Source organism: Microtus pennsylvanicus, chromosome 1, assembly GCF_037038515.1.
Source record: "Microtus pennsylvanicus isolate mMicPen1 chromosome 1, mMicPen1.hap1, whole genome shotgun sequence".
Classification (NCBI taxonomy): Eukaryota; Metazoa; Chordata; class Mammalia; order Rodentia; family Cricetidae; genus Microtus; species Microtus pennsylvanicus.
Window position 1 is genome coordinate 57,751,396 of NC_134579.1, and position 19,196 is coordinate 57,770,591.

Here is a 19,196-nt window from a genome sequence, read left to right on the forward strand (position 1 = left end):
CATACTTATTTGGTGGCTTTGCGAGTTGAGACAGTAAGTTCTCCATGTCATTTTGTCTGCTTGAGTTTTACAAATTTATTGGTATGGATATGAACCTTTTTGGTCATAGATGGAGAGTTTCTTTTTTATTTGTCGTTGTGGGTTTATTTTAAAGGGGCAGAATCAGGCTGCAGAGGTGGTCAGTGGTTAAGAGCACTGCTGCTCTTTCAGAGGACAGTTTCCATCCCAGCACCCTCAAGGTACTCAGAACTCTCAATAACAGTCCCAGGGGAGCTGATGCCCTCTTCTGGCCTTTGTTGGCACCAGTCACACGTGATGTAGACATACGTGCAGGCAAAATACCCATGCTTACAAAAAAGTAAATAGAATGACAGAATCAGGCTGGATCCTATACAAACAAACTCTCTGATTTTTTTTTTTAAAAGCTGTGCATGGTGGCACATGCCTGTAATCCTATCGCTTGTGTCTCACAAAACAAAAACATGAATCAGGCTGTGTTGCTGCACACCTTTAATCCCAGCACTCAGGAGGCACAGGCAGTTGGATCTCTGAGTTCGAGGCCAGCCTGGTCTACAGAGCAAGCTCCAAAACAGCTAGAGCTACACAGAGAAACCCTGTCTCAAAAAAACAAAACAATAAAAGAAGAACATTTATCTCGTATTTACATATAAAACTTTTGTGGGTTGTAATTGTCTTCTAGACGGATGGATACAAAAGGGAAGCATGCATTTTAGGATGGGGAAGGGTGGATGACTATAGAACAAGACTCTTGTGGGTAGAGGGCTCCACAGTGAAGGAAAGTGCTTGGTGGTGTGGGTATTAGCTTCCTGGGGCCACAGGACAGACCATCACGGGTCAGCTCCCTGCCAGACTTCATGTTTGCTGTGTCACAGTCCAGACAGGTTGGATGGACAGGGTTCTTTGCTCAGGGTGTGAAAGCTGAAATCCACCTAGAATGAACCCGGCTTTTGTCTGAGTCCCCAGGGAACACTACTTCTGAGTTTATCGCATTTGGGGGCAGAATTTAGGTGAGCAAGCTGTCGAAGCAAAGTCTCTTGTGTACTGGCTGGCTGTGTGGTACCACTCTACAGGAAGATACCCACATTTCTCAGCACAGGGCCTCTTCCATCCTTACACCAGCACTGGTGTGTTTACACTGGCGTAGTCTCGTAGTCTCTCTGACTTCCGTTTCTGCTGTGAGCCTGACAAGGTTTGTAATTAGCTCCACCACAATGCTGCTTTTCTTTAACTCAGTCAGTGGGTTAAAAATCTGCACATCACTTTTGCCACGTAATGTAGCAGTCAAGATGTGATTAGGACAGGACATAGGCGGTGCCAGTGTGAATTCTGTTTACAGTCCTGATTTAAATTAAAGCCACATGGCCCTGGCTTGTCTGGCTTCTGGGAGGCCTGAGCCTGCAGCATCTTGATCTTCAGATTATGTTCCTGGACGCCAGCCAAGCAGGCGTAAGCGTTCCCTGTTTTGGTGACGCAGCTCTTTGGAACATTTACTGTGGGAGCTTGCTGGGGACACTGGAGGCCCAAAAAAACCGTGAGCCTACTCCCAAGTTGACCACAAAGGTTACTGTGTTTCCACCTCAAACAAGTTTCCACCTAGATTTAGACCCAAGGGTTCTGCTCTCTCAAGGTCATTGTCACTGGTAGCTAAGATCCAGGCCTTGTATTTCAGGGATAAAGAAGTAGATTTGTTTCTACCTCCAACAAAAGTCTAAAGACTCAGCTAAGGTTCCATTTCCCTTAAGGAGATAACATTGGATTCCACCCAGGGAGTGGTTTGCCTGCAGAATATTGTGGTCTAGGCCGTGAGTGTGACTTGTTCTAACAGAATGTTTAACTATAGACGTAGCCTACTACCTCCATCTAGTCGTCTTTTCATGTCCTTGTATCAAGTTAATGCAGTTTTTTAAAATCTTACTCCTACTTTTTGGGGCCGGGGTATTCTAAGCAATTGGAAATTAAACACAGGCGATTTCAGTATTCACTGGAACTTCTTCCCAATACTATTTTATGTTTTTGTGTCTTCGTATTCTTTACTAATATTTCTAAATCCCCATGTGCCTACCCTGGCAAGTGATATTTTTGTCAAGGCTGGTCCTTTAGGACCGGAAGTGTCATTCAGAAGAAGACAGCTTACCTCATAGTACAAGACTCTAGATTTGATCCCCAGCATGGTGGGGCAGGTAAGAGAGACCTCACGGTGGTGCGCACCTTTTCAGGAGTCAGAGGCAGGCAGATCTCTGAGTTCAAGGTCATTCTGGTCTCCATAGTGAGTTCCAGAGCTACACAGACCCTGTCTGGCAATAAATTAATTTAAAAATTACAATTGTCACATAGCTTTTCCTTTTCTTTTTCTTTATTTATTTTGAGACAGGATTTCTCTGTGTAGCTTTGGAGTTTGTAGAGCCTTTCCTGGAACTCTGTAGACCAGTCTGGCCTCGAACTCAGAAATCCGTCTGCCTCTGCCTCCCGAGTGCTGGGATTAAAGGTGTGCCCATCACTGCCCAACCCACATAGTTTTTTCAATGAGAAAAAAAATTATTTTAAAAGACAATATTGAAAAATCTTTTTTTATAAAGATCTGTAATAATTTTTAAATGGGGTGAGATAAAAGGCTGAATGTAAGACAGCAGCTAATTTAACTGCTGAATCTAAGACAGCAGTTAATCTAAGCACATACCATTAATCCCAGCACTCAGGAGGCAGAGGCCAGTAGATCTCTGAGTCCAAGGCCAGCCTGGTCTTCAGAGCTAGTTCCAGGACACAACAGTTACACTGAGAAACCCTTTCTCCAAAAACAAGCAAAAACAAAAAGGCTGGATTTTAATGAACGTACTGCAAGGGTCTTGATGGCATTCCTTGGGGACATTTAGATTCAGGCTAAGATCATCATGGTCTTTCCAGACTTCAGATCTGCCACCAGGGTGCTTTCTACCTGATCTAATTATGGTAGGCTGCCCAGATTAATCAACTGTGACATTAGCCAAGCGTTTACCTTTGTTTGGAGTGAATATACTGAGCCTGTGTCTGTAGCTCTCAAAGCCTCAGGTTGGAAGGTAAAATTCCTTTATCTCTTTGGAAAGTAGATTGACTTGCTGAAACTCTGGCTTACAATCACTGCCTCACAACAATCTGCTTCTCTTCCTTTACCTGGGAGAGCGGAGAAGCAACATGCCAGCCTTCAGGATGGATTTGGCTTTTACTTGGCAGAAGGCAGGCAAGGGAAAAAGCGCTGTTGATGAAACTTGCAACTTCTGCTAACACTTTAGCGTCTTAGGAGTCCTAGGCACTATTAGCCAGAATTGTGACAAAGCAAAATGCCTGCTCTTGAAAAGCTTCCATTTGTTGAAGGGAGATAGTTGAGACTAAGGAATTAAGCTGTAGATAATGGCAAAATGCAATCAAGTTCTCTGTAATAAAGAAAAAAGAAAGGAAGGAAGGAAGGAAGGAAGGAAGGAAGGAAAGGAAAGAAAGAAAGAAAGAGCGAGCAAGTGGAGTGTGGATTGCAAATGACCGTGCTGGTTGGAGAACACGATGTCCTTGTCTTTGAAAAGCTAACTTCATTAGATACTGAAACAGGGAGTACTGTAACGAAGGGCGTTCTGTTATTCTCTGATCTACATTGTACTTCAAAGCTGTTTGTTTGGAAGTGAAATTTGCAGCGATCCTCTTCCTCGGCCCCCTGAGTACTGGGCTTACCAGTGTGCATTACCTCGTGCAGCTCACGCTTGCCTTTCAGGTGGTGCCCTGAATATAACATTTAAGGTTTGGTTTTGTGCGTGTTTCTATGTGTTCATTGTCCGATGTGTGGAGACCAGAGGTTGGCATCTAGTGTCTTCTTTACTCTCTCTCCCTCACTGAACCTGGAGCTAGACTGGCTGCCAGCAAGCCCCTGGGTCCTGCCTCCATACCCCCAGTTGGAGATCAAGCAGGTTTTTTTCTTGTACAGCAAACACTTTCAGCTGATCCTCTTTCTAGCCCCTGAGGCTTTAATTAGTACGGTTTTAGGATTTATCATTTTTACATTCCCTAGTTTATTGGTCTAACTATGTTATCTGTTTTTTTTTTTATCAGATTCACTGTTATAGCAGATTATAGTTATGTGCAGCTAGGTAGAAATAAAGTTCGTTAGAAAACTCTCCTCTTATTTTTCCTTCAACATTTTGTAAGAATTTTCAAGTAGTTGGGGGGCAGGGTTAAGCGGCCAGCTCCCAGAGGCACCGGCCAGCTGAGGGCAGGCCTGGGTGACTGTCCCATGATTCACTGTAGAGATCAGGATGGCTAGTCCACTGACACTCAGAAATAATTGCTACCGAATGAATTATTTTCACTCCAGCGAGCAAAGGCTGTCCCATGTGACTTCTCACTCCTGTAACGATAACTGCAGATTCCTTAAGGTGGTCTCTGAATGCCCCCCATCGCCCCTCTGCATTTACCTCCACTCCGAGCCAAGACCCAGAGTCATTTCAAATTTCTGAGCTTGCTCTCTCCCCTGGCTCTCGTCTCGGCCATCACTCCCTTCAGCCACGGTGGCCCCTCAGGTTAGGTGTCCCTTTTGTGTGTTCCCACAATAGCACGTCCATCGGGGTCTTTGCCAGGCTCTTAACTTGCTAGCTTTTCTCTTCAGTTTGTGAGGCCCATGCTCGTCCCCGGTTCTCAGAATGTGTGGGATACTGCTGGTCCCACACTGCATTTTCCTCTTTATCGAGAGGACCCGGCTCTGGTTACCAGGTGCCCAGCTTCCCTTGGAGGCTGGGGAGCATTCAAAGCTCGGAAGCAGAAGCTGACATGGAACAACTTACTGCCCTGTTCTCATTGCCTCCACCTTCTTTGTAGACACAGTGTATCTACAAAACTATCAGGAAATAGCAAAATAGCAATGGAAGTCTTTACTGTCAGTAATTACTTTGAATGTAAATGGATTGCACTCTCCCATGAATAAATGGATCAGTAATATATATTGTAGTAGCTGTTTTAATGGCACGGCATGTACAGATGAGGTGAAAAGACAGAAGAAGATAGTCCACAAAAAGGGAAACTGAGTAGTGGTGCTGAGACTTGTATCAGACAAAGGGACTTGAAATTTAAAGTGGCAGAGAGCCCACAAAAGTCAAAAGGATCCGTTTGCCAAGAGGATGCAGTAGCTGTACCCCACCAGCGAGACACTTAAGCATCCAGAGCAAATCTAAAGATTTGCAGGAAGTTGACGGATTAAGATACAGTAGTGGTTGGGACCTGGGGCTGGTGGCACACCCTGCCCAGCACCCAGGACACAGAGGCAGGATGACCATGTGTTCCAGGCCAGCAGAGGCTGTAACGGGATCCTGTCTCAAAAGAGCAACACCAACAAAAGAAATACTGCAATAGTAAGGGACTTTCAAATACCATTTTCAATATCAGACAGGTTATCCAGACAAAATCAACAAAGGAACTCTGGACTTCACACCTTGACCAAATGGACCCAATACAGAATCCAGCACATCCTGTGCCAGACCAAGACAAGTCTAGCAATTGAAGAAGACTGATGCCATGCAAATGCCTTTTTATTTGTTTATTTTTTACATCACAACGTTGTGACAGTAGAAATCACGGGCAGGAAGAACATTGGAGACTCGTAAACACAGGACGGTTAGGCAACATATGACGGAACAACTGATGGATCAACGAATAGCTTTTAAAGGAACCTGAAAATGAAGGCAACAGAAACTGGAAAGGACACACCAAGACTTGTAGGATAGGATACAGCACACGCGGCTCTGAGAGCAACGGCGATCACGTTTAGTGTTTGCAAAAAATGATCACAAATGAACTGCCAGATGCTGTGGTCGAGCCGGGGTCAAAGGATGAAGGGGAGAATAGAAGCCAGAGCAGAAGTAGACGGAAATCCAAAAACAAGCAAGACAAAGTCAGTGTTTGAAAAGATTGAAGAGTTGATCGCTCTTGGTCTAGACTGAACACAAAAACTGGGATCCCAGGAAACGAGTTCACCAACCAAAGTAGAGGCAATACAGCAGCTGCCACAGAAATACGGGCAACTATAGGATGTTATTCGGAACAATTGTATGTCCCAAAAGAACCTAGGAATGTCCAGACATGTTCCCCTACTGACACTGAAGGATAAAGAAACAGGAAATCTGCACAGGTGAATAAAGAAGAGCTGGTGATTAAACCAGTAATAAAAAGCCTGCCCTGAAGGAAATGCCCAGCCCTGATGGCCTTAGCCCTGAGTTACATCAAACTAGCCTGGTCTACACAGTAAATTCCAAGCCATCCGCTGGCTGCGTGGTGAGACCCTGGGTTAAAAAAAACAACAAAACATCCACCAGCAGTGTTTCCCAACAGTAACAGTAGCCTGTCTGAAAGACTAATAAAAAGAAAAATCTCACTGTAACAACTTCCCACCCTCACCAAGCCTTTAGGAATAAATTTGATTAGGAAAATAAGGCTGCCCGAAATCCTAAAACACGAATCAAAGGAGATACACAGTAAAAATAAAATGTTTTGTCCATGCACTGGAAGCACTAATGTTGTTAAAATGATCATATGACCCAAAGATCACTATATTAGTGTTATTATCTATAACACTAATGTTGTATCTGTCAAAATTCAAATATCAGGCTGAGTGGCGGCAGCGCACGCCTTTAATTCTAACACTTGGGCGGCAGAGGCAGATGGATCTCTGAGTTCAAGGCCAGCCTGGTCTGCATATTGAGCTCCAGTTGCAGCTTTCAAAACATGTCATGTAAAATACCTCTTTATTTTTCAAATATGGAAGCAGAGATGGCATGCTGGGTTCTGGGCAACCACAGGGAACACCCCTGGCAGCCACGGACCTAACCCACTTGCAGTGAGGATGAAGAGGTACTAAACCTTTGCCCAATTGCAGCTGAGCCTTATTAGTTTCTATAAGGTTTCCAGTTGGCACCGTTTACAGTAAAATTTCTGCTCTAAGCCAACAACACTGTGCTGTCTTTGGCAGCACATGTACTAAAATCGGAATGATTCACATTAGCATGGCCCTTGCCCAAGGGTGACACGTAAATTCAGGTAGCATTCCAGGTTTTAAAACATTGTCAAAAGCTGGGGGGTGGTGGCGCATGCCTTTAATCCCAGCACTTGGGAGGCAGAGGCAGGCGGATCTCTGTGAGTTCGAGATTAGCCTGGACAGGCTCCAAAACCACAGAGAAACCCTGTCTCGAAAAACCAAAAAAAATAAAAATAAAAAAAAAACATTGTCAAGAAAGCAACGGTCAGTACTATAAATGAATAACACTGAAGAAAACAGTTATTTGATGAATGCTTCTTTATTGATGGCCACGTCTCTACAGTGGGAGGAATCAGGTCTTTTTAGAAGTAGGTGATTTCATCATCCTTGGTTTTGTTAGTCTGGTAACCACTAAGCACCAAATCCTCATCTTGTCCGGAAAGACCTTGAAAGACTTTCACGTGTATGTAGTTACCATTGCCGACATCCACCTGAAAGACATGAGGGTGGGGGAGATTATTCACGTGGCTCTACACTGTGTGACAGATCAGCTGTCTTGTAAAGGTGGTGTGATAAGCCATCCTGAAATGACACTTCCATCCAAGGCGGTGCCCGTGAACTGAGCTCCCATCATCCCTTATGTTTGGAGAAAGAGCAGCTAACAGTATGGCAGGAAGTGTGTTTCCTAGATTTGTTTTTAATACTTTTTAGAAACATATTTTATTTATTTTATTTGTATGGACAGTTTGCCTGCTTGTATTTAAGCGCACCATGTGCGTGTGATGCCTGGAGAGGCCGGCAGAGGGTGCTATCTCCCCTCAAACTGGAGTTAGAGATGTGGTGAGCTTTCATGTGTGCTGGAACCCACAGCCAGGTCCTCTGCAAGGGCAACCAGTGCTCTTGCCATCTGTCGAGCTCCATCTGCGTTTAATTTATTGTGCTTTTCATTATAACCTGGGTACAAATTACATTCCAGAGCTACATTTGATTTTCATGATGTGTGGAGCAGAAGCAGAGGGCAGCCTATATTTTTGGTGATTCTGTTTTCTGACTTCTAACTTGGGAGAGAAATTGCCATATAGCTCGATAAAGGAGAAAAACCTCAGAATCGCTTTAGAAAATGTGGACTGTATGGTCCCTGTATCCAAGGTGTACTGGAACCTACTCTGTGAATTCTGAATTCCCACCAGGCATTTGAGAACTGAGTGGGGTGGGTGGCCTGCCCACCTCCTTTGTAAAGTAAAATTGAGAAGCTTAGGTGCACTGGGCAGTGGTGGCGCATGCCTTTAATCCCAGCACTCGGGAGGCAGGGGAATCTCTGGGTTTGAAGCCAGCCTGGTTTACAGAGCGAGTTCCAGGACAGAACAGGCTCCAAAGCTACACAGAAAAACCCTGTCTTAAAATGCATTTTGTCAACGTTTACCATTATATGACACTATAATGAACAACATATAAAAAGTGTGTGTGTGTGTGTGTCTGTGTGTGTGTGTGTGTCTTTGTGTGTGTGTGTGTGTCTGTGTGTGTGTGTGTGTGTCTGTGTGTGTGTGTGTGTGTCTTTGTGTGTGTGTGTTTGATCACACTGACTGCTTACTGTAGGTCTGAAAAAAGCTGTGGCAGTATCAGTTTTAAAGATGCCAGCAACAGACTAAGGAGATGAACTCCTAGAGCTGGGGTGCAGCTTGGTTAGCACAGTTTTTGTCTGTCTAGTATGAAGCCTTGGGTTTAGTCAACCAGCACCTCATAAACCCAGTGATGTGTGCCTACTATAATCCCAGCATCGGGAGGTGGAGGCAAGGGGAGCAGAAACTCAAGGTCATTCTTATATTACATACGAAATTTGAGTTCCAACCACCAGAGATACGTGAGACCCTGTGTCAAAACAACAACCAAACCAAACCAAAACAACAAATAACAAAAAAACCAATGAACAAGTGGCAGAGCCTAAATTTCAACCTAGATCTCTTAGATTCCAACATACACATCATTTTCCTTCTCTTGTTGGCTGGTTTTGTTTTGAGGAAGAATCTCTATGTAGCCCAGGCTAGCCTCAAACTCTGGGATCGTTCTGCCTTGTCTCCTGAGTACTGGGTTACAGGTGTACCCCATGCTCAGCATTTGTATTCTTCTCACTGGACAGTGTTACTTCAAAAAAAAAATAAAGCATTTGTTTCCTCCTTGGCAAAGAGCAGTAACCTTTGCAAACATTGCTAACATTACCCAAGCCAGTGCTCTGGCTGGAAGTCTGGGCTCTGTGCTTACAGTAGTGTGAACTTCTAGCGTCATTTGCCTTTCTAGAGATCAGTTTTCTGATTGGTACCAACTAACTAACTGATTGGTAGAAGTGGTTTATTTTTGTTTCATGGCTTTTTCATAAGGATCAAGTGAAGAGGGGCATGGCCTGCTTATAGAATTGTACCTGCACATCCTAAGGGCACCATGGGTTATTGTTCCCACCATTCAGGGTAGGGGGTTAGACTCAGGGGAGGGGATGTTGGCATAGCATAGAATTTATTTATTTGTTTGTTTGTTTTGGTTTTTCGAGACAGAGTTTCTCTGTAGCTTTGGAGCCTGTCCTGGAACTAGCTCTTGTAGACTAGGCTGGTCTCTAACTCACAGAGATCTGTCTGCCTCTGCCTCCTGAGTGGTGGGATTAAAGGCGTGCGCCACCACCACATGGCATCGCACAGATTTTAAACAAGTGTGAACAAGGAGTAGAACAAAGGTCAAACCTGGGACAACCCTAACAACAAAGCCTGTGGTCCTTCATTGTACAACTCTCTCAGTAGGGACTCAAGACAGAAAATCTAGAGAGTGGCTGAGAGCCGCACAGCTCTGTGCCTGCTTGAAGGAAGAAGGGAACTAAGGCCCAGTGGAAGAGTAGAAGGGGGAGGGGGAAGGAAGGGGAAAGGGAGGGGGAGGGGGGAGAGGGGAAAAGGGAGGGGGAGAGCGAGGGGGTGAAGGAGAACGAGAGTGAACGCACTGCAATAGGGTATTTAAGGGGAGAAATTTTCAAGATAATTTTCTAATGAGCTTTTTAAAGAAGTATGTGAGGGAATTAATTAATTAATGAAATGTATTTATTTGGATAATCAGAGTTATTAAAATAGTCTCAGTTTTGGTGGAAAATTCTTATCTTTGTGTGATTTTTTTTTTCCTGAACCGCTACTTCTTTCCTGGCTATGAAGAAAGATCGTGGGCGGAAGCAGTTCCTGGTGAGGGATTTGCCCACAGTTTCCTCAGGCCTGGAACACGCCAGGAACTCAACTGTGATGGAACCAAACCGGTCTGTTCCTCATACACAACCCATGTCGAGCTGGCTAGCTCCACTCAAGTCATTTTTTTAAACGGAATACATTAAAAAATTATATCTTAAGTAGTTAATTACTTTAAAAAAAATAAATAGCACTGTGCCTTGGTCCAGTGACAAAGCAGAGTAGGTAGAAGCACCTCAACATTTGTTATCTTTGAAATCAAGATTGTCTTTTTTTTTTTGTTTGTTTTTTTCGAGACAGGGTTTCTCTGTAGCTTTGGAGCCTGTCCTGGAACTAGCTCTTGTAGACCAGGCTGGCCTCGAACTCTCAGAGATCCGCCTGCCTCTGCCTCTCGAGTGCTGGGATTAAAGGCGTGCGCCACAAATCAAGATTGTCATTGTTAATACATAGAGATAAACATGGCTCCTATTTATTATCCACAGTTGAGTTTTTTTAATAGCTTCCCTTGATATCACAGGAGAGTCAAAGTATTTTTTTTCCACTGGAACTCAATCAGGACACCATTTAATTTAATTTTTTGATATGACAGGCTATACAATTTGTTTTAATTTTTAAAAAATTATTCATGTGCATGTGTGTCTGTGTACAGCATCTAGGAATAGGTGCCCTCAGAGGCCAGAGCGATCAGATCGCCTATAGCTGGAGGTCAGGAGGTGGTGAGCCTTCTGATGTGGGTGCTGGACACAGCCTGCGGGTTCTGCAAGAGCAGCATGCCCTCCCTCCTAACAGCAGGATCGTTTCTCCAGCTCCTAAAATTTATTTTTTAAAATACTATAAATGTGACTATACTAAAAAGAATTATTTAAATCATATTACTAAGCACTTATTTAAAGGATGAAAGTGGCTTGAATTATTCTTCCAACTAATGATTAGAGTCCTTCTTTAAGTGCATTTGATTTGGACACACATAGAATTAGGAAGTTTGGAGGTGGGAAAGGCTCTGAGACACTGTTTGGAAAATTCCCACATCCTAAGACATTATCCTCTACGTCTACCTGACAGAAGAAACAGCCATGGCCGAAACCATGTCCCGGACTGCCACTGCCTCTTTTCCTATACAGGCTCTAGAAATTAAGAACCATATAAATAAGCTTCCTATATCCATGAGGAAAAGCAAGGTAAATATCCTTCTGGAATCTTCTATCTGCAAGCGTCACGCTAGTGCCTTAACCAAAGACAAGTGGTGGAAATGAAGGTCCAGGCGGGGCAGCAGGAAACGTCACAGGGCGATAACTGAGGTTGGAGTCTAACCTTAATGAAGTAATTGGTTCCAGCGACGACTTGACTTTTATACTCGGTGGCTTCAAATTTTTCATATTTCTCGTTGGTTTTCTCTTCTAGCTTTTCTCTGATCTTATGAAGAGAAAGGAAGAAATGATGTTAGACCGGGTTCAGTCTGTTTATCTGAGCTGCAAATCTGGGAACTTCATACTACCGGGAGTCCTCAGAGATGCTGATGAAGCCTGGCATGGTGGCTCAAGCCTATAATCCCAGAATTTGGAAGACTGAGGCAGGAGTATCCTGGTCAAGAGGAGCTTGGGCTATATAGAAAGTTCCAGGCTAACAAGGCTACAAATTGAGACCCAGCCTCAAAATTCAAAATAAAGCGATAAACTAAATTTAAAAACATACAATCTTTGTTTCCCCATTAAAAAAACACTTTAAGAATGTGATACAGGTTAAAAGTCAAATTATACTGCATGAGGTTGAATTAACATCAAACCAGTGTGATCTTACAAAATAGTCACAATTTAGGGCCTCCAAATAGCTCATCAGAGTAAAGTCACTTGTCACCAAGAAAGAATGACAACCTGGATTGCATCCCTGGAACTCACATTGTGAAAGGAGGAAATGGACTCCTCCAAGTTGTCCTGCGATGATCTACACACACACACACACACACGCATGCATGCAGGCACACACATGCAAAAACAAAAGCAAAGCAGAAACCAATATAGTCACAATTTGCAATAAAGAGCTCTAATAGTTGCATCTGTATTTGATTAATAATTAAAAACAGGACAGCAACAAGTACTACTTATTGTTTTAAACTGATTGCACAATTATTGATGAAAATGATGAATTGATTTAGGCAGTCAATAAAATAGTAAAATAAATTGATTTAGATTTTAGATTTCCCCTAGCATTTCCATCTCACATGCCAACACTCATTCTAGGATCTTCCGAACCAGAACATAACAGTGGAATATTATCATGAAGGAGTCTATAAATGTTTCCAGCTGTCTCTCAACTGTCCCCTCTCCTCCAGGATCCTGCACTGCGCGAACATCACGTCTCCCTAGCCTTTCAGTGGGGTTGGCTCCCAGGTCTTTCTTTGTCATTCTAACCCTGACTCTGGACTGGTCATTTGTGGTGTCCCTTGACTTTGGTTGGTCTGACTTCTCTTGTGTCTGCCTTCTCCATTCTTTACAGCACAACTCGGTGGGTCCTTATTGCATTGTATCAGGACCCACAGTTTTCCTTAGTTGTGGATGGAGACACTGTCTCTTGGGTAGGCTGCCTGGCAGGACTCACTACTGCAAGTTACTGTCCTATCCCTCTTTGATGAACCCTAGGGGGAGGCATGCTTGGACCACACAGTATTTTCTCATCACAGAGGAGACTATTTCTCATCAGGCCTTCATCCCTTAACTTTGACATGCTTCTTGACAACATGCTTTTGCCAAATAATAATTTAGAATTTTTTCTCCCATTCCTTATGTGTTTGTTAATTAGAATTCTATTGTTAGGAAGACCTGTTCCCTCTCTAGTCTTGTCCTCCACTTGTCTGTTGAGATCTCCCTCAACTTGGTGTCTTTTCAGTGTGGCTCCATCCTTTTATGAGTTCTTCCTCCCTATGTGGCGCTAGAACACTAACCAGACTCTTCTTTGTGTGCACATACAGTTGTATGTGACACCTACAGTTGTCCCTGGGTATCTGTAGGGGATTGGTTCTGGGATCCCCTGTAGATAGCAAGATGCTCAGATTTCTCATGTTAAATTATCATGGAATTTAAATGCACATCTTCTCACATGCTTTAACTCATCTCTGAACCACTTAGACAGACTAATACAATGAAACACCTAGTAAACAGTTACTCTGTGTTGCTTAAGAAATAATGACAACTGTTCTGGAACTCTCTCTGTAGATCAGGCTGACCTCAAACTCAAGATCCACTTGCCTCTGTCTCCTGAGTACTGGGACTAAAGGGGTGTGGCACACCTCCCCTTGGCAGTAACTCCTCTCTCAATTACTGAGGATGAAGCCTGGCTTACATTCACGATCTATTTAATCAGTTCTAACACACACATAATAATAGCTTTAGGTTTCCTCATCTAAAAAAAATTGTATTTACAAATCAGAAAATGGGATTTCTATGTGATTTTTGTAAAGATCCTATGAGTACTTTGGGCACACCATCTTACTGTTTCTGCCTAATCACACCTACAAAATTGTGTTGCCTTGTGAGACAGAACATTTAACGGTCCCAGGGCTTATTTCTATCTCTCCTATTAACGGATCCAAATTGCATTTTCTTTATTGTTCTTGTGTCAATCACAGGCCCAGAATTTTCCATGAGGGAACTGATTTCAAATGCTCCGACTTGTTTCCTTACAAGCTGCCCCATCTCTGGTTCACTGTGGAAGGTGCAGCCTCCTTCCCCTTTGTAGCAGCATGCATTTGCGCCCTTTAATGTGGGATGCTATGGGCCTGGCTGCTGACTGGGAGTTGGGAAGTAGGGGAAGATGCGGGTGGGGAGATTGCTAGAGAACATTTAAGATTCTGAAAATAGTTTGGCATTGAGGGAGCCTGGTGTGACAGACAGGAGCCCTCTCTTTTCACGGCCTGCAGTTTCTGATGATGGCTGGAACCTATGTGTTTGTCACTTTGTCCTCCATCAGAGGATGGAGCACCCAGGAAACACAGTTCCAGAGTTCTTCCGGCTTTTCCAATTGCTGTTCATTTTCTAGGACCTGAAGATTTGAGCCATGGGGCATCCAACCTTAGTGACTTTCCCCAGTCTGCCATCCTTCTTCAGAGGGGAATGGCTAGAAGACATGGCTACAAGGTAGATGGGCAGTATTTAAGGGAATTTCACAGTGAAAAATACGGTAAAGCCAGTGGGACATGTCTCATGGACAGTTGTAAACTGATAAGTCTTAAAGGAAGTATGAAGAAAAGTGTGCCCGACACAAGAAAACGAAGTCCCTAGACTCTGAGTGGAGGAAAAGACAGTGTAGGACTGGAGGGAAGATGGACCTGAAGCAATATGATAAACTGGGGTATGTCTTCGCCAGATGCCAGAAAGAACTGAGAAACCTGCTGGGGAACCCATGGGAGGATTGGGGGGATAGGACAAGGATGACATGATGGGGAGAAGATGTAGGTTTCTAGGAAAACGGCAACAAATAGAACCGAAAGGACACGCTGCTGTCCCCAGGGTCCTGCCATGACATGGATGCTCATTCATCACGCTGGAATGGTGAGCTTCCTGTGGTCCTGGGACTTCCTGGAACAGAAGTGGAGGAGGAGGAAGCGAGGGCCGTGGGAGTGACCTCTAATTGAAGATTGGAACGTCACAGCTCACAGGATCACGGGAATCAGAGTAGAGGAGTACATGAAGATACTTGTCAGGGACAAATGGCCAAGAGGATCTAGCCATGTTCTGATAGAGACGGGAGGTGGGCGCCTTGAGAACGCGGCTGTGGCTGAATGCCAGGTTCTCTGAGGACGGGACAGCAGAAGTGGCTGACTAGGAAGCTTAGGTTGGAGAGAATCTGTAGATGACATCAACAGGAGCCATGACATGCTCAAGCCCAGGGTGTGCCCTGTTGTGCCGATGAGCTGTCTGTGTGGTGTCCCAGCTAACAAAACTCAGTGTGTTGGCAGGAATGGTGCTCAGCAACCAGGTTTCCGCCATGAAGATGAGCATGTGCAGTGTGCCATGCATTTGCATGTGTGATCATAGCCTTTGCTTCTAAAAATAATCCTTAAAATAACATTTCTTTCGCTCAGGTAAACATACCTGGAATTCTCTTCCAGTGACCACCTACATAGACAATAAAAGATCACCAACTGCAATCTGGACTTGCTGTTGGAGCAATCTGTTTATTTGGTCTTTCATTACGCATGTTATAATTTTTCATGGATGGGATGTATATGACTTTTTATTTGATATGTAACATTTTTTATTATTTTTTTTCCAAGACAAGGTCTTTCTATGTAACCCTGGCTGTCCTGGAACTTACTCTGTAGACCAGAATGGCTCGAACTCACAGAGATCCTCCTGCCTCTGCCTGCTGAGTGCTGGGATTAAAGGTGTGCACCACCACCACCAGGCAATAATGAACATTTAAGAAAATCACGTGAACAGTTGTGTGTGTGTGTGTGTGTGTGTGTGTGTGTGTGTGTGTGTGTGTGTTGGGGCATGCATGTGAGCATCAGAGGACCACCTTTGGGAGTTGATGCACTCCATTATATGGGCTGGGGTGCTGAGCCATCTTGCCACCTGATAATGTTTTCTGAGTGACAACCTTTAGGAATCCTTGTCTGCCCTGAAAATCCTCACATCCTCCCGATCCCAAAGCCCCTGTCTGCCTTTCTGGGGCATGCAGGTGCCACTTCTCCATGGCACTTTCCCTTCTCTCTGGGCAACCTTTCCTTCCTTCCTCCTGGGGTCTTCCTTCCATTGTTCCTCCATTACCAAGTTCTCTGCAAAGGGCAGAGGCAGCCAAGAGTTGTCTCTCCTAAGAACATTTAACAGTGGAGTTTTAAAAAATACGAAAAATGTATTTTAAAATAAAAGTACAATGTAAACGACAGGCTGTGGAGATTATCTCTAGGACCCCTAAAAATCATTCTAGGGATGTGCTAACCCCACTGGCCTGACCCTGTGTGGGTCTCAGCCAACCATAATCTTGGAGGTATGGATTCAATTTCCTGACTTAACAAGGACTTCAGTAGTATCTGCCTCATGGGTTTTTTGGAGGGGGAATGATTGATATGACTGAGAATATGCTTCCTAAAATATACAGTTTACTGCCTGCTTCTCCACCTCCTGACATGTGGTGGGGAGGGGATTGTCCCCTAAGGCTGTCTCCTGCAAGAGAGGACAGAGGAGTGATTCTGGGAGCTGAGCCACTACACTGTACTTGTTCCCCTGCCAGTAAAGGGCTTGACAGCCATGGCTAATGTCTTTTTTAGTCTTAAACCTATGATTATGAAAGAGCACTTAACTACGTTTTGTTTTATAGCATACCCTAGATAGCTGGACTTCCTCTATACTGTTAATTTTTCAGGAGTTGTGGTTATGCCTTATAGCCCTTCATGCAGCTTCTACAGTCTGTGGTCTGTTTCTAGACACCTAAGAGAGACTCAGGAAGTGCCCCCACCATGAAATGGTTCATATCTAGGCAGCTTGCATTGTGGTTTAAACCTGAGGCCACGGCTTGCATGGAGAAGGCGAGTCTGCTGCACTCTCCCCTCCCCAGTGTGTGGAGGCCGTGCAGTGGAAAGGACAGATCCTTTTCTTAACTGGGTGACTCTCAGCTTCATCATCTAAAAATGGGATGGAAGGCCTTTTATGCCCCAGGGCTTTGAAGATCAAATGGAAAGTGGAATGGAAGTCAAGGCTTTTACGACTCCTTCCTGGGGTGAGGTGGCCTTGTTAAATCTATTTCTCATTTTGCTTCTCTGAAGCTGCATGAACCCATTTCTAAATTAATTTTATCACCGAAGATGCCATCCAGAGATGATGTCAGTAGCAAGGTACACCCTTCCGGCAGCTTCCTAACTTTGAAAAATTATATGATCAAAATACATTGTATGTATATATGAAATTCTCAAAGAACTCGTAAAATTAGTATACTTAAAAACTACCCTAGACAGGCAGGATGACACATTCCTCTAGTCTCAAGTACCTGGGAGATGAGAAGCAGGAGGATCACTTGAACCTATGAAGCTGGGACCACTCTGAGAAACAGCAAGACACACACCCCCAGCTAACCAGGAGATCAAATATCAAAGGACCATTAAAATCTGCTGTATTGTCTAGATTTAAAGTAATTGTATTTCCCTAGTCTCCCCCCCCCCAACTCTGGTTCCTGGAACATCTCAGGGGGATTTTTCAGGTTAGGGGATTTTTTTTTCAGGCTACATAAACAGCAACGATGTCTCATCGGTGATATTTGTTCTTGAAACAAGTTTTGTGTGCATTATTTTAATTAGTCCTCTTATCTCTTCCTTCCTACGAACGAAATGGAGGGCTTTTCCTTGGTACCCTATTTTGAAGTCTCATCTCTCACCAGCCTCCTAGGATGTCAGATATCTGGTCCTACCGGAAAGTGAAGTAGTAGGTAGGAGTAACCGCGGCTCCTGAGGGCCTGGAAGAAATGTGGACATGCAGGCCCGTCCAGCCCTCTCCAGTCAGATCTGCACTCTGTCGAGAGCCACAAGTGACTCACGTGCACATTCAAGTTTGAGAACACCGACTGCATGCGAGGATTCTAACAAAGGTGCACAGATTTAGCATTGTCTTCCTCAGAAATAAAATGCTCCAAGGTATTTATTGAAATAAAGAACCTTAAATATTTAGCCCCTGAATTTTAGGCTGGTGACCTCCTCTAGAATGTGCAGTGCCCTAAACATGAAAGCTCCTATCTTTTCTGCTGACATAGAAGCCAACGATGCCCACCATCGTGATGTGTGCCTCTAATCCTAGCACTGAGGAAGCTGAGGCTGAAGTGCCGAGTTAGGGATAGGCCAGCCTGGGTTACTAAGGTATAGGCCAGCCAGGATACAGCAAGACCCAGGCTCAAACAGGCAAACAAACAACAAACTGATCTTGTCTGCTGGGATGATGTTTCAGGGAGGAAAAACAAAATGATGCAAGAAGAGAAGGCGACAACAGATTACAAACCTACACCCAGAGTTTGCATGTATTTCTTTTTTATAAATCACGCAACACATTTTTTATATAGATGAGACTTAAGCAAGACGTATTAACCGCCTATAAACATTGAGTTCTGTTTTGACTGCTGGTGTGGTGCGCACAGCATGCTGGGAATAAGCTCAGGAGTCTTTAGCAGCCTTAGGTGCTCACACAGATTGGCTTCAGTTAGTAAGACTGGAAAACCCCATGAGCAAGTGCATCCGAGCTCCTGGGATCACACTTGTGAGGTAAGGGTTTAGAGACCATTTTACAAATTCCCCTTCAGCAAATGGGGAAACTGAGGCTGCGGTAAACAGTGTGACCTGGCCGCTTTTACTTGGGGAATGTTGACAATTCTCTGAAAAGGCTGAATGTTCCACCTTTAGCTGCACAAAAGTCTGAATAAAACACACACATTTCTGGTTTCTGTAATTTCCCACACTCTTTTAACACAAGGACAAATTACAAACCCAATGATGAAAGCTTGATTGGGGATCAAACTTTTTCCTGAAATTGCCCCGACTCACCTTATCAGTAATCTCCTGGATTTCTGGCGTGGCCGGTCTGGCCTCTGTCAAGCCTCCTGGGATCATTCTGAGTGGCTTCTTGGCTGGGCAGGAGGCTGAGAGGAAATGATCTCGAGCACCGAGACTCGGGGGTTTAAAAGGAGTTGCTAAACTCCTCCTATAAAAGGTGTTCGCTTCCACACCAGCGAGGGACTGGGAAATGAGTGTGGCCTCGGGCAAGTCTTCTGGCTGAGTGGAGCTGGGGGTGAGGGTGGGGGGCAACGATGAGGTGGGGGGAGTGAATAAGTGGGTGTGCCCAGAATTCAGGCCTGGTTAGTATGGGTTCCTCCCTGCTCTCTGTGCCAATTTTTTTTTTCATCCTGTTGTGCCATATGAGGAGTAACACGGGAAACCAGAGTTGCCAAATATGTTTAAAGCTCGAAGAGGTCTTTGAAGAGAATAGTTAAAAATGTCAAGTCCGGGT

At 44.2% G+C, this 19,196-nt stretch overlaps 1 protein-coding gene and 1 non-coding gene across 2 annotated transcripts; one reads left to right on the forward strand and one right to left on the reverse strand.

Moving 5' to 3' along the window:
- The first annotated feature begins 6,981 nt into the window (after positions 1-6,981).
- Positions 6,982-7,083, forward strand: LOC142842786 (U6 spliceosomal RNA). The gene has a single exon (XR_012909458.1). It is a non-coding gene; the product is annotated as a U6 spliceosomal RNA (small nuclear RNA).
- Positions 7,084-7,323: 240 nt separating this feature from the next.
- On the reverse strand, positions 7,324-18,948 carry Csta (cystatin A). The gene is made up of 3 exons (XM_075955364.1): positions 18,734-18,948; positions 11,527-11,628; positions 7,324-7,494 (listed from the first exon to the last, which is right to left on the reverse strand). The coding sequence occupies exons 1-3, from the start codon at positions 18,797-18,799 to the stop codon at positions 7,366-7,368; spliced, it is 297 nt and encodes a 98-aa protein (XP_075811479.1). The 5' UTR covers positions 18,800-18,948; the 3' UTR covers positions 7,324-7,365.
- Positions 18,949-19,196: the final 248 nt, after the last annotated feature.